The sequence below is a fragment of the Gossypium arboreum genome, chromosome 3 (assembly GCF_025698485.1).
Source record: "Gossypium arboreum isolate Shixiya-1 chromosome 3, ASM2569848v2, whole genome shotgun sequence".
In the NCBI taxonomy this organism is placed as follows: domain Eukaryota; kingdom Viridiplantae; phylum Streptophyta; class Magnoliopsida; order Malvales; family Malvaceae; genus Gossypium; species Gossypium arboreum.
This window is the reverse complement of record NC_069072.1, coordinates 7,739,883-7,755,010: the sequence shown is the minus strand read 5'-3', so window position 1 is coordinate 7,755,010 and position 15,128 is coordinate 7,739,883. Positions and strand designations below refer to the sequence as shown.

Genomic DNA, 15,128 nt, shown 5'->3' with positions numbered 1-15,128 from the left:
TTATAATTATGGAGCGATTAATATGATTAATAGTGTGACAACAATATGATGTGGAAGGTTAGCTTCACTTATATGATTTTAGGGTTTAGGTTAGATTGTACAACTAATCCTTATATATTTTTCAAATAAAATCTTTTTATTTTCTTTTAATACTTCATTTTATTTTCCTTTCTTTATTTTCCCTTTTTTTCCTGTCTCAATGTTCTCTTCTTCCTTTTCTTCATCTATGGTGGTAGGCTGGTAGTGAGAACATGATCATACTATAAGTTTTAGAGATACTTGGCTACAAATATTTGACACATTTTGTATCTTCATCATTGTCAGTCCAAGCCTCTTCCGTCACATTACAATTATGGGCGTAAATGAGACATTTATATTTGCAAGCTACTCGAGTTTAATTCGAAAAAAAATTAAATTTGATATGGTTATTGTTATGTAAAGCTCAAGAGCTTGAGCTATTAATCAAGAAAAGTTTGAATACCTTGATAAGTGATTTGAGCAGTTTGCGAGTCTAATAGATTTTTTATTTAAAATATATATTTTGTATTAAATTACTATTTTACCCTTAATATACATCAACTTAAATTAAAACCCTTCTTTTTCTCTCTCACACAGTTTCGTGGTTTTTTTTTTTTTGGTGAAATATAGAAAAACGTCACACATGAATCGTAATTAAATGTTTTTATGAGATATTGAAAATGTTAGAAAAAGTGATTTTTTTTATGACAATGTACAAGTTATAAAAAGCAAAAAATGTCAGAGAAGGTTCAGGAAAAGCTTGTCTATTTTGTAAACAAAAAATGTCACGAAAGGGGTATTTTTAGTCACTTTTATTTCTGAATTTAAAGTAATAATATAATTTTTTTAAAAAGTAATTCATTTTCAGATTTTTTATTTTAAAACCTTCATAAAAATAAATTTCTTCCTTCATATCCCTTATCTAATCACAGTTTTAGAATATGTTTAGATGAAGAAGTTTAATTTTTTGAGATTTTTAAAATGTTAGCATTTTAGAATTTATAAATTCAAAAGCTAAGATTTGCAATTGCTTTGTTTGTATAAATAATTGATTTAGAAAAAATAGGTTAATGAAATTTTACAAACTAAAAATAATTATATATAAAATAAATAAAATAAAAAATTCAATATGGATATTATTATATTTGTAAAAATTATAAATAGTTTTAATAAAAATAAGTTTTAAAATATATATCATAATTAAATAAAATAATTTTTGAAGTTTAAGTTTTTATCTTAAAATGGGATAATTTGTATTAAATCAAATAAATTTAAGAGGAATTTTGAAAAATCACCTATTTAAGTCGAATTTGAAAAAGAATTTTGAGCTAATAAAATTACTCAAAAATTTGAAATTCTTTAATATATTTACTTAAACAAGTATATTCATTTTTAGAATTTTGAAAGCCTTAATACAAATGAAACCCTCTTACAAATTCCGCACCCAGACACACCCTTATAGTTATAACATTTTAACTACTAGGAATGGTCAAATTTTACTATTAGACCCTATACTTTGCATAAATTATAAATTTAGTACATGTTCTTTAATTTTGTTATTTTCAATCCCTTTATTTTTAGAATTTAAAATTTTAGTCCTAACCAAATGATAACTATTAAATTCGTTAAGTTCAATTATGTTATTTTTAAAATTCAATATGTCAAATATAATATCACGTGTGTAATGCTATGTATGTTTGTTATTTTCACATATTACTCACAAAAAATCAGTTAATAGATTTAAAGATTATCGTTAGCATTAATACTAAAATTTTTAAATTCAAAAAAATATATCGACTAAGAACAATTCAATCGATGAACATGAACTAAATCTATAAATTTACACATAATATAGGAATAATGACATAATTTAACCAAACAAATCTAATTATTATTATTAAGTCAAAACTAAAATTTCAAAATTTAAAAATATAAAAACTAAAATTAATCAACTTAAACTACATATACTAAATCTATAATTTATATAAAATGCAAACCTAACCGCAGAATTTGATCACTAGAAATTCACCCCTGGCAATACGTTTTAATTTTTTTTTCTTTAAAAATAATAGATAGTTTATTAATGTGTATATATATACATATTTTAAATTGTTTTTTTTGTGTTCGAGTGTACAAGTCTATTTTTGCCCGGGCCCATTAAAACCCTAGCCCAAAACAATGTAGCCCACACAAAAAAAAAACAACAAAGAAAAAAATCAGATTTCTCAAACCTTAGGTGCGCCACACCTAGGGCCTTCTGACCACCTGCTCCACTGGCCACGCCTGCAGCAAGCCACCGTCCCATCACCCTTACCACTACCTGCAAACAATAGCAACAAGACGACCGTACCAGTGCAGAATAGAAAAGAAAAAGAAAATGTATTGCAAATCGGCTATAAAAGCTGATCTCTTGTAAACGAAAGGGAGTATTTAACCGAACCAAGAACACCTGCAGAAAAGAAAAAAGGGAAAAAGGAAGTTTTTTTTTAAACAAGTGAAAATGATTTTTTAAAAAGAAAATCTGTCTTTTATAAGCCCTCAAAACGATGTCGTTTTTGGATTGGCCTTAAACACCCAAAACGACGGCGTTTTATCCCTTGGTCCGACCTAATCCGACCCGTCCCGCCTCAGGATCCACGAGTTTTTTTACGGAAGGGCTAATTGCAGTTTTAGCCCTTCCGCTTTTTTATTACTTCGCAATGAAGTTTTTTTGTTTTTAATTTTGCCCCGAACTTGCGCTTGGATTTCAATTGGGTCCTTCGTGGTGCTGCGTGTTTTAGAGGGAGGGTTTATTGCCTGCTTTGGTCCCTCCTTGTTGTTTGCGTATTCGATTTGGTCCTTTCCTTCTTCATTTATTTTCAAATTGACCCTGAACTTCCACTTTAAGTTCAATTTAGTCCCTTTTTGTTGTTGTTTTCAATATTGTAATTAAATTAATTAATTTAATATATTATTATTATTATTTCTTCTTATTATTATTATTTTACTGTTACTTATATTTATTATCATTACTATTATTACTATTATATTACTATTATTATTTTCACTATCTTCATTATTATTATTACTATTATTATTTTCATTATCTACTACTATTATTTATTATCGTTATTACCATTATCATTACTGTTACTTATATTTTATTATTATGATTATTGTTTTTATTTATTATTTATAATGTGGTTGTTATTATTATTATTATTATTATTAATTACTGTTACTATTATTTCTTTTATTATTTAATATATTATTATTATCCTGTTTATTATTGTTATTACTATTGTACTATTACTATTATTATACTTTCACCTATATTTGTTTTCTTATTATTTAGTTTTCATTTATCTATTTATTTTTCTTGCCTACTTGTATCTTTGATAATGTTATATTTTAGGTATTATATCTCTATTTATATTTATGTATTAATATCATTATTTTACTATTGCTATATTTTTCATACTATTATTATTATCACTAGTATTACTATCATTTTTAAATAGTTTTACATAATATTTATTTATTTACTACCAGTTTCTTTATTTTCAAATACTTTTAACTTATTTATTATTTCTATCTTATTTCTTTTAGCTCGTCCGTCTTATTATATTTTTACTTTTATCGCTATCGTTCACATTCACATTTATATTCATTCTGTCATATCTGTCAATACCGAAATTTGTATTTGTTTATGCATTCTTTATTATCTCATTTCATTACGAATTTATATTTTATCCAACCCAATATTAATTCTTTCATAAAGGTGATATTTCGTATTTAGAAATTCGAGAAAATCGTGCCCTAACTTACTGGGTTTCGATTTTTCTCGTTTAGCCTAAATAACGAAATATTCTTTTAAACCGCAATACGGGTTTTTGAATAAAAAGGTTTACTCTCGGAGGTATGAAGTGTTGTGCCCCAACTTACCAGGTATGACAGCTTATTACCTTGAGATAAGATTTCGGTAAACAAAGGTAATATCCGGTATTTGGAAGTTCGAGATATCGTGCCCTAACTTACTAGGTTTCGATTTTTCTCGTTTACCCTAAATAACCGAAAATCCTTTTAAAAATGGGGTTAAAATACATGAATTTTAAATAAAAGGCAAGCTCATTTTTGAAGGCTCGAGATGTCGTGTCCTAACTTACTGGGTGTGACATTTTATTACTTCAAGATGAGAAGGTCTTTAACATTCGTTTCAATTTATTCGATCATTTTTAAATTAGCATTAATACAAAAAGGGATCGTATTTTAAATTCTTTCAAGTTTTCAAATCTTCGACACTAAGACACTGATTAATCAACTAGATACCAATTTTGGGCGTATCGAGGGTGCTAATCCTTCCTCATGCGTAACCGACTCCCAAACCCATTTTTTTGAATTTCGCGGACCAAAATCATTGTTTAAATAAATCAAAATATTTATTAAAAACAACCACTTTTACGAGGTGATCCGATCACACCTCCTCAAAAAGGATTGGTGGGGACCCCTGTTTTTTTTTTCATGTCGAAATAAAGTCGACCCCGTTTTTCAGTAAAATGGTTTCGACAGCTTGGCGACTCCACTGGGGACCCAAATAAGAGAGTCAAGCCACAAGTTGATTAATTTTTGTCTTTTTGTCGAAAATTGAAAATTTGGTTTTGATATACGATCCTTTAATTGCATTTCATCCGTTTTCATCCGTTAGTGTTATGATTTTCATCATTTTATTCATATTGTCTTTATTTGCTTCGAGATTTTTGTATATCCCTGCACATTGCATTGCATGACCGCGCGGTTACACCCTTTTAAGTGGAAGTGAGAAACTATTCTTTCGTGAGGTCTTCACCTCCGTGTAGGATAGTGGATCACTTTCGGGATACATCTTTACCTATGTCTTCGTGAGATTTTCATCTTCGTGCAGCTATAGGAAAATGTATTCCCCTGAACTGAACTCGGTCTATATGAGCCTATGATGGGTGAGGATCGAGGAATCTGCAAGTTCGGGTACCTTTTGCTTTAGAACCGAGCCGCATATAGAGAGCCTTAGAAGCTCACCCTAAGTAGAGGCATGCCAAATCCTAGTTGTCACCCGGATAGGTGCTCTATTCTGTTTTCATTTTGTGTTGATGCGTTGGATTTTGCTTTGATCACATTTTATTTCTATCGTAAGAGATCCTTTCGTTGCATTTTTATTTGTCATTGTTACGATCCTTATCATTGCGGTTGATAATCGTTATGTTAGTTTGAGTTTAGGCATTTTTCTGTATATTGCATTGCATGATCGGTCGATCTTACCCTTTTAAGTGGGAGTGAGAAGCTATGCCTTCGTGAGGTTTTCACCTCCGCATAAGCTAGTAGACTGCTTCCGGGATACATCCGTACCTATATCTTCGTGAGATTTTCATCTCTGTATAGCCATAGGGAAATGTATTCCCCTGAATCGAACTCAGTCCATAGGAGCCTATAATGGGTAAAGATTGAGGAGGAATCTGCTAGTTCAGGTACCCTTCCTTAGAATCGGACCACATGTAGAGAGACCTAGGAGCCCACCTTAGGTAGAGCCACGCCAAACCTACGGGTTTTTGAATAAAAAGGTTTACTCTCGGAGATATGAAGTGTTGTGCCCCAACTTACTGGGTATGACAGCTTATTACCTCGAGATAAGATTTTGGTAAACAAAGGCAATATCTGGTATTTGGAAGTTCGAGATATCGTGTCCTAACTTACTGGGTTTCGATTTTTCTCGTTTACCCTAAGTAACCGAATATCCTTTTAAAAATGGGGTTAAAATACATCAATTTTAAATAAAAGGCAAGCTCATTCTTGAAGGCTCTAGATGTCGTGTCCTAACTTACTAGGTGTGACATTTCATTACTTGGAGATGAGAAGGTCTTTAATATCCGTTTCAATTTATTCGATCATTTTTAAATTAGCATTAATACAAAAAGAGATCGTATTTTAAATTCTTTCAGGTTTTCAAATCTTCGACACTAAGACACTAATTAATCAATTAGGTACCAATTTTGGGCGTATCGAGGGTGCTAATCCTTCCTCGTGCGTAACCGACTCCTGAACCCATTTTTTTGAATTTCGCAGACCAAAATCGTTGTTTAAATAAATCAAAATATTTATTAAAAACAACCACTTTTACGAGGTGATCCGATCACACCTACTCAAGAAGGATTGGTGGTGACTTTTTTTTTCATGTCCAAATAAAGTCAACCTCGTTTTTCATTAAAATGGTTTCGACATTGAGAAATAAAAATAAGGATATTTGTAGGTAACTGTGGAGAAAATATGGGTGTTCAATTTTGATTAAAATTGAATTAATTGATTGAACTAATTTAATTCGATTAATCGGTAGGTTAATCGATCTAATTCGGTTGGAGGTCAGTTGATGATTTTTTAGAAGTTTAGTTATCGGTTAATTAAATTCAAAATTAGGTAATTAACCAAATTTAATAATTAATAATACAAATTATATATAATTTTAATTTGGTTAATTAAGTCAAATAAAATTATCAATTTATTTTTATATGTTTTATACTTGTTTTAACAAAAATAAAACATATAAATTTTAATTAATTCGTTAACCAACTAAATTAACTGAAATATTTCGATTCAGTTAATTTTAAAAAATTAATTCAATTAACAATTTAAAAATAAAAATTGATTAACTTAATAAATATTAATTCAATCCAATTAACTATTCAATTAACCGTTGAACACATCTAACCATAACTTTCGAATGTCAACATATTGGAGAACTTTTCCCATGGAAATAACGTGTTGATGGCATGGTCTGATTTGGACCATCCACGTGCCTTCCAATCATTGAGTTTTACTTTGAATTCATCTACCTATCGCCAAAAAATCAACGACCACGTGCCGCCAAAATTTACCTTATGTAATTTCTATTACGAAATTGCCCTTCCACGTTTTTCAAATGCAAAAGAAAAAGCTTTTATTCTCTATTCTAAACATAATTTGATTTCGATAGTTTTCATTTTTATCCTAATTTTAGATTTTAGATTTTATTGGGATAGAATAAACTTGGTTTCCAAACTATTTTCTTTATAATTAATTAATTTTTAAGTAAAAATAATTAATAACTTTATATAGTGTTTCTAAATAATATATAGTACGCTCTTTCTAATTCAAACACAAAATATTTATTTTCTTCATCATAAAATATTGAATATTTATAATTTAAATAAAAATATAATTAAATTTAATTTAGATAACCACAATTTCTTTAACTTATAACAAAAAGAACAGTTCAAAACACCACAATCGATGAATTTTTATTTTAAACACCACAATCAGATGAATTTTGATTTTTCTTTATTCAACTATATTATAAAATATTTATTTAAAAATTATGTCATAAATTAATCGCATAACAACTTAACTGAAATTTTACCATTTTATAAAAGTTTACCAACACATTCTTTCATTTTGATTTCTTTTATAAATATTATCCAACTAAAACCCTTATTTATAAAGCCTTATACCACATGACTACTTCAACTCTTGATGCCTTATACGTAAAGATTTTATAAAACACTATTTATATCTGATTAGATTTATTCATTTGAGAATTGTAGATTAGGTCTATTTTTCGAGATCTTAAAGATGCAAGATGCAAGTGCAGGGATTTGTAGGAATTTTTTAGATTATTTTCTATCTACATTAATTTTAATTCATGATTAATTATGATTTATTTGATTAACTTATTTTATTTCTATTTTTTTAAGGATGGTGAAAAGATTCTATCTCAACATTGATTTTGATCATTGATATTGAATTTAATGAGTAAAATTTAAATTGGTAAGGAGCTTCAATGTATTTTTTGAGGTATATTCAACCATTCAGCTACATCAAGTTTTCATATATACTTTTATATTATATGGGTAATATATCAATCAGTTTCATAATTAGTATGTTTCTAATTTTCTTTAAAAATTTTGAAATTATATTTTGAATGAAAAATTGGATCGGATCAGATTTGATCCACCTATAATCCGCTCTTTGTGCATTAGTCATAGACTTTAATCTACTACCTTGTAACATTAGGTAGTACTTGAAAAGTGAAAAAATATCTTTATCAATCATTATATTATTGCTTATTCAATGTTAGTAAAAATAAAAATTTAAAATATATATAATATAATAATAAGACGTTCATTGAAATGGTCAAAATAAAGGACTTAATGAGTTTGATATTTTAGGTTTGAGTTATATCATATATATATATATATATATATATATTTATATTTTAAAATTTTTTAGTTTAAATTATGTCTTATAAATTATATATATATTTTAATATTTGTGTTTTAGTATATTTTTAACTGAATTGATATGCATATTTCAAAATTTCATTTTCAAATATTTTTTTTTTGACCGAATCGATATTAAATTGAGATGTAACACCAACGGAATCCAATGAGAAAATGGTAGTATAAATAATTGTTAAAGCCATAGAAGCATTGGATGGGCAAAGAGGTAAATGCAAGAGGCAAAAATACCAAGATGCGTATGGTTGCCGCGTAAATATTCCAAATTACCATTAACTAACTTGGAATCTCCCCCACTTTTATATAAAAGTCGTCAAGCAAGCACCCAATATTTTCTCACCTTTTCTGTTCAATTGTTTAACTTCCCACCCAAGAAAATAACGTTCTTGCTTCCGCTTCTATCGAGGTCTTTTGAACCAGATTGCTTATTCCCAACTATGAAGAAATCAGCCCTCTTCTCTGTTTCTCTCGCTGCTACAATCTCTGCTTTTACTCCCAATTTTCAGTTTACAAGCGAGGTAAAAGTCTTTTCACTTTATGTTGCGTTTCTCTTACTCTCTGAAAACTGGGTTTCTCTTCTTCTTTTTTCGGAAACAAAATTGTCCAAGAAAATAATGACCAAGAATTCTTGATTTCAGCGGTGATGTTTACAATTTTCTTTTTTTTTTGTTGGTGTGTTTGTATATATATAGTTTTGATTCTTTGATTTGCATAATCTCAAATTGAACGTTTGATCTTTCCGGTTTTCTATCTTTTCCCCGTCTCATGAAATCTTCAAATATTTTTACACGATTATTTTGATATCAATTTTCCACTGTTTCCTTTTAGTTCTTAGAAAATAAAATCAGTCAATATTTTTACTGTACTTCATTAATTTCTAAAAATTAAAGATGATGGTTGAAGTTAGTTAATATTGCAGAAGGAGACAGAAAATGAAAATTCTACAATCAAGAAATCAACCTTAACCGAGAAATTTGCTCCGAGGTTTGATGGGTTAAAGTTCATTGAGACTTTGATCACTGCTCATAGATAAAAGAAAATCCCCATCACCACAAGCTTCAAATTTTACCTGATTCAGAAGCTTTTTTCTTCTTCTTCTTTTTTTTCTTTTTTTTTCCTTTTGTGTTTGTGTTTGTGACCTATTCGGCCTTTTTGTAGATTGTTAAGAAGAGAAAGAGATGAAACAACAATCCATGTTATTTAATTTGGATGCCCTTCCAAAATTTATGAGTTTTGAAATATGAGCTTTGGCGTAATTTGTTATATAAAAATTAGATTTATAATAATATATTAAAAATTTTATCATGTGAACACGTGTGAATAAAATGTATACGTTAAAAACATACAATAGTTCGAAATTAATTAAGAATAATATATTAAATATGTGTAATACTAAAATGAAAAAATAGGTTAAAGTGCGAGTAAAGTAAAATTTAATTACATAAATGTAGAAACTGTTTTTTAATTTGAAGAACGGGAGTCGACTTAAAAACAAAAATGGAGTCGTCATTAATCTTTTTTTAGGTGTGATCGGATCACATTGATATTGATCATTTTAATAAAATATTTTGATTTATTAAAATAATGATTTTGGGTCTACGAAATTCAAGAAAAAAAGTTCGGGACTCGGTTACGCATGAGGAAGGGTTAGCACCCTCATAACGCCTAAAATTGATATCTAATCGATTAATTAATGTCTTAATGTTGAAAATTTGAAAAGATTTTAGAATACGATCCTTTTTATTTAAGAAGAACATTTGAATAAATTAATTTGGATGTTAAGACCCTCTTATTTCGAAGAAATAAAATGTTGTATCTAGTGAGTTAGGATACGACATTTTATATTTTCGAAATTGAGCTTGTCTTTTGATTTTAAAAATAAAGCAGTGAAGTTTAAAAAAGATATTCAATTATTTGGGTCAAATAAAAAATCGGAACCCAGTAAGTTAGGGCACGATTTCTCAAAATTTCAAACATAGAATATTGCCTTTATTTTTATAAACCTTATCTTAAGATAACGAAGCGTCATATCCAGTGAGTTAGGACACAACACTTTAAATTCCCGAGAATAAGTTTTCATTTGAAACTCATACGTTTGGATTGAAAAAAGGGTATTCGGTTATTTAGATTCAACGAGGAAAATTGAAACCCAGTAAGTTAGGGCACAATCTTCTCGAAGATTCCAAATACCGAGTATTGCCTTATTATTTTTTAAAAGTTTTTTTGAATTTAGGGAAAAATTGATACAATATTAAATCGATGCATAGAAAACGTTAATGGAGAAATGGCAATATGAAAATATAGATAAATAGCTTATAAAACATAAAATGACAATAAACACATCATATACATTATTTAAGTAGCTCACATCAATAATCAAAGACAAATGAATTAAAAGACGATATAACAATTTAAAAACAAAACAAGTTTTTGAAATAGAATGTAAAAATAATTTAAAATGATTATAAAACAAATGAGTACGTAAAAAATTAATAATAATAATAATAATAATAATAATAATAATAAGCTAATAATGACAATAATATGAAGAAATAATAATAAGAATAATGATAATTATAAGACAAAATATAATTATAGTATAAAAGTAAAAATAATAATAGTAATAATAATATTAATAAAAGAATAAAAAAACAATGAATGTGATAGTAACATATAATAATAATGAAATAACACTAGTAATAGAAATATATAAAATAACAATAATAATAATGATATGTTAACAATAATGATAAAAATAATAATAACATATGAATAATAATAGACTAATAATAACAATAGTAAAAATAAAAATAATATTAATGGAATAAAATAATATTAATAATCATACTAATAATAACAATAATAATATTAAAATTAATTAATTAAAAAATAACTAAACGGACTAAATTGAACTTAAAATAGAAGTTTTGGGGCTAATTCAAATAAAAATAAGGTGAAAGGACCAATTTACATGTACAAATAACAGGGAGGGACCAAAAGGGCAATAATCTATTCTCCTCCAAAACGCACAGCATCAGAGAGGACCAAATTGAAATCTGAAATAAATTTCTGGGCCAAAATTAAAAACAGAAGGAATTTAATTGCAATTTAATAAAAAACGTAAGGACTGCGCGCCTAAATATCTTAAAAATAAAAAACACGCGGATCCCTAAAGCGGGTCGGATCAGTGCACGAGTCTAAGGTAAAACAATGTCGTTTTGGACATTTGAGGCCAGTCCCAAAACAACGTCGTTTTGGAGGCCTATATAAATCAAAATTTTTGACAAAAATCAATTAGCTCTCATCCTAAATAAAGAAAAAACTGAAAATGCTCTCTCCTCCCCTTTCCCTCAGTTCCTATTCCAGTCAGAGGTCCAGCCATCGGTCATGTCACAAGATGCCGCCAATGCGGCGATCGCACGCCGCCCATCTGCGGTCGGAAAAAATCAAAATTTTCTTTTTTTGACGATAAAATGCAGGTAAAATCCTTTTTCTTTTTATTTTTGTTTATTACTATAAATATATAAAAAGATCGTAAAAAAATAAAAATAAAATAAAATAAAATAGAACACCTTTGTATCTGTTTGCTTCTCTGCCTTTGCTATATTTTTGAACTCTCTCTTTTTTTATATATTGATTATAACAAAAAAACCCCCTTACGATGGTTGTTTTGTGGCTTTTTATAGCCGAAAAATACAACAAAATATATGTTTTTGCTACTATTGCTATTTTCTCACCCTTGTAGGTACATGGAGACGTGGAGATGCAGGCGTGTCGTCAGTGAGGCGCGAGTGGCGACGTGAGATGCGGCGCCGGAGGCTGGGCAAGGGTTCCTTCCCCTCTTTTTTTTGCTGAAAAAAATTAAGGTTAAGAGCTTGAGTATTGGGTTTTAGAATTAGGTTAATTTTGGATTATTGAGTTTTGTATTTGGGTACTTGGGCTTGCTGTTGTAAATAGACAATTTTTGGACATTATTATTTTTGGTTTAAATTTGTTTTATTTTGTAATCTAGGCTTGGACTAAAATTGGGTCTTACAGTAAATATATATTGTTGGACCTAATTTTACCTGGCCCAAGACCCATTTACATCTAAAACACAGACCCAAACAATTAAACCCAATACAAGCCCATTACCCAAGATCTAACAGAACACAAAAGAAAAAGGAGGAAGCAAAACCCTAGCCCCACTTCTTAGTGCCACAAGCCCCGAGTCCGAGTGCCGCACGTCTCGCATCTCCGAGTCATGTGCTGGTCTACCTCCGAGATAGCTGCGATTACACCTATGAAGAGAGGCCGAACATTCGGCTTTAAAAGCCAAGAACACAAATGTAAAAGGGGGATTTTTTTTTCTTTACGAAATCAGGAGAGAAATACATAAAAGAAAGAAAGATAGCAAGTTTTTTTTTGAAACGGAACTTCCATACATTCAAATAAGGTGATTATAGTCTTCCTATTTCAAGTTTTTTTTGTTTTATCGCGGATCTTTTTTCCTTCCTTTTTGAAATACAACAGAGTTTTTAAAAGGGATTTTAGAAAGGATTGGAGGAACCTTACCTGGCTCTCTCCCCAGTCGCCGTCCCGGTGCGCATGTGGAGGAGTTGTGATGATGGGCGTGGTCACCGGCCCTAGCAAATGGAAGAAGGGTGAAAGCTCATTTATTCTCTTTTCAATTTCGGCAAATGGGAATAGGGGGTCTTTAATTTTGGTTTTAGAATATGACAGACAGCCATCATTTTTTTGGTTTTAATTACAAAGAGAACAGCGCCACTTCATTTTTTTGGTTTTATTATGCATTAGGTCCTCCCCTGTTGCGTGGTCGTTTGATTGAGCCTTTTCTCTGTTTATTATGCTTTTTTAAACATTGGGAGAGGGGGATTTTTGCTATTCTGGTCCCCCTCGTTCGCATGCGCGCCCAATACGGTCCCAGCCTCTCTTTTATTGCGATTTCACCTCCAAAATCTCTGTTTTTAATTCATTTAAGCCCTATTTCGATTATTTTTTTGATATTTTATGATAAAATTAATTTTTTTGGGGTATTATTATTCTTTATTTTATTATTACTACTTTATCATATTATACTATTAATTTTAATACTTTTTTCCTACTATTTATTATGCTATTTTTATTATACTATTATTTATTATACTTATCATATTATTTGTATGTTTTTTGTTTTTCTAATAATCTTTTTTGTATTATTTATTTTAAATTATTATTTTTCTATATATATTTTTATTAAAAATTAATTATTTTAAATATAGTTTATTTCATTTATTACATTTTTTGTATCATTTTTACTATTTTACTATTATTATATATATTTTTCACTGAATTGTTTTTAAAATATAATTATTAATGACCTACTATATTATTTTTATTAGTATTTTTATAAACCATTTTTTCGGATATCATTTATATACTAAATTATTATTTATTATTTCTCACCGTCACTAATTTATTGTAGTTATTATTTTTATCACTATATATATATCTTCATTGGACTATTATTTTCACTTCTATTATGCATTTTCACATCGTTAATATATTTATTGCTATGTTTGTTATGTTATTATATTTATTACTAGTGTTATAATTATTGTTGATTTTCCTTACATTTACTATGTTCTAAGTATTAATATATACACTGTCAAGTTTATTATTATATTGCTATTTTCATATTGCATGTTATCATTATTTTGTTAAGTTTCAACTGGCCCAAATTCATTTTTATTCAAAGATTTGTCCTCGATTATTTTCAAAATAAAGGCAGTATTCGATATTTGGGATCCTTGGAAGGATTGTGCCCTAACTTACTAGGTTCCAATTTTCCTCGTTGAACCTAAATAATCGAGTACCTTTCTTAAATCTAATTGTACGAGGTTCAAATAAAAACCTATTCTTGAAATTCGAGACGTTGCACCCTAACTTACTCGGTGTGGCATCGCGTTATATTGAGGATAATGATTTCCAAAATCAAGGCAACCTTCGGTATTTGGGAGTTTTGAGAGATTGAGTTCTAACTTACTGAGTTCTAATTTTTCATGAGTCCCAGAAGACCGAATATCCTTCTCTTGAACCTTCATACATGAATTTTAAAAATCGAAGACCAACTTAGTCCCGAAGGTCTGAAATGTTAGACCCTAACTTACTGGGTATGGCTTTCTCTCCTTCGAAATAAGTAGGTCTTTACATTTTATTCGAATAATTCCGATTGTCTTTCAAATAAAAAGATCGTACTCTAAAATCTTTTCAAATTTCGACATCAAGTCATCAACTAATCAAATAGGTACCAATTTTTGGGCGTTACAAGGGTGCTAATCCTTCCTCATACGTAACCGACTCTCGAGACCATTTTCTCAAACTTAGCAGACCAAAAAGAATTATTGTTTTAATAGGCCCAAATGTTTTATTAAAACGATTGATTTTAAGGTGGCCCAATCTCACCTTGGAAAAGATTGGTGGCGGCTCCATTTACATTTTTAAAGTCGATCCACGTTTTTCAAAATTTAAAAATGGTTTCGACAGCTTGGTGACTCCGCTGGGCACCAATAAGAGAGTTAAGTCGCGATTTGATTACTTTTTGTCTTTTGTCGAAAGTTGAATTTGGTTTTGAGTCTATGATCCTCTTATTGCATTTCATCTGTTTGGTTTTATGTTTTTTTCGGCATTTTTTTTTCCAAAGTTCTTTTATATCTTCTGTCATTGCATTGCATGACTGTTGTGGTCACACCTCTTAAGTCGGAGTGAGAAGCTATTTCCTTCGTGAGGTTTTCACCTTCGTGCAGGATAGTGGATCGCTTTCGGGATACATCCGTGCCTATGTCTTCGTGA

At 29.1% G+C, this 15,128-nt stretch overlaps 1 protein-coding gene across 1 annotated transcript; it reads left to right on the top strand.

Annotated features, from left to right (window-relative positions):
• Positions 1 to 8,497: 8,497 nt before the first annotated feature.
• LOC108475774 (uncharacterized) lies at positions 8,498 to 9,568 on the top strand. Its single transcript, XM_053026162.1, has 2 exons — positions 8,498 to 8,815; positions 9,217 to 9,568. Exons 1-2 carry the CDS (start codon positions 8,510 to 8,512, stop codon positions 9,328 to 9,330), a joined length of 420 nt encoding a protein of 139 aa, XP_052882122.1. The 5' UTR covers positions 8,498 to 8,509; the 3' UTR covers positions 9,331 to 9,568.
• Positions 9,569 to 15,128: the final 5,560 nt, after the last annotated feature.

Bases quoted from the DNA above. Each gene is read 5' to 3' on its own strand.
- LOC108475774 (XM_053026162.1), top strand. From the start codon at position 8,510: ATGCAAGAGGCAAAAATACCAAGATGCGTATGGTTGCCGCGTAAATAT. The intron at 8,816-9,216 runs GTAAAAGTCTTT...TTAATATTGCAG, and splicing joins ATTTTCAGTTTACAAGCGAG to AAGGAGACAGAAAATGAAAA.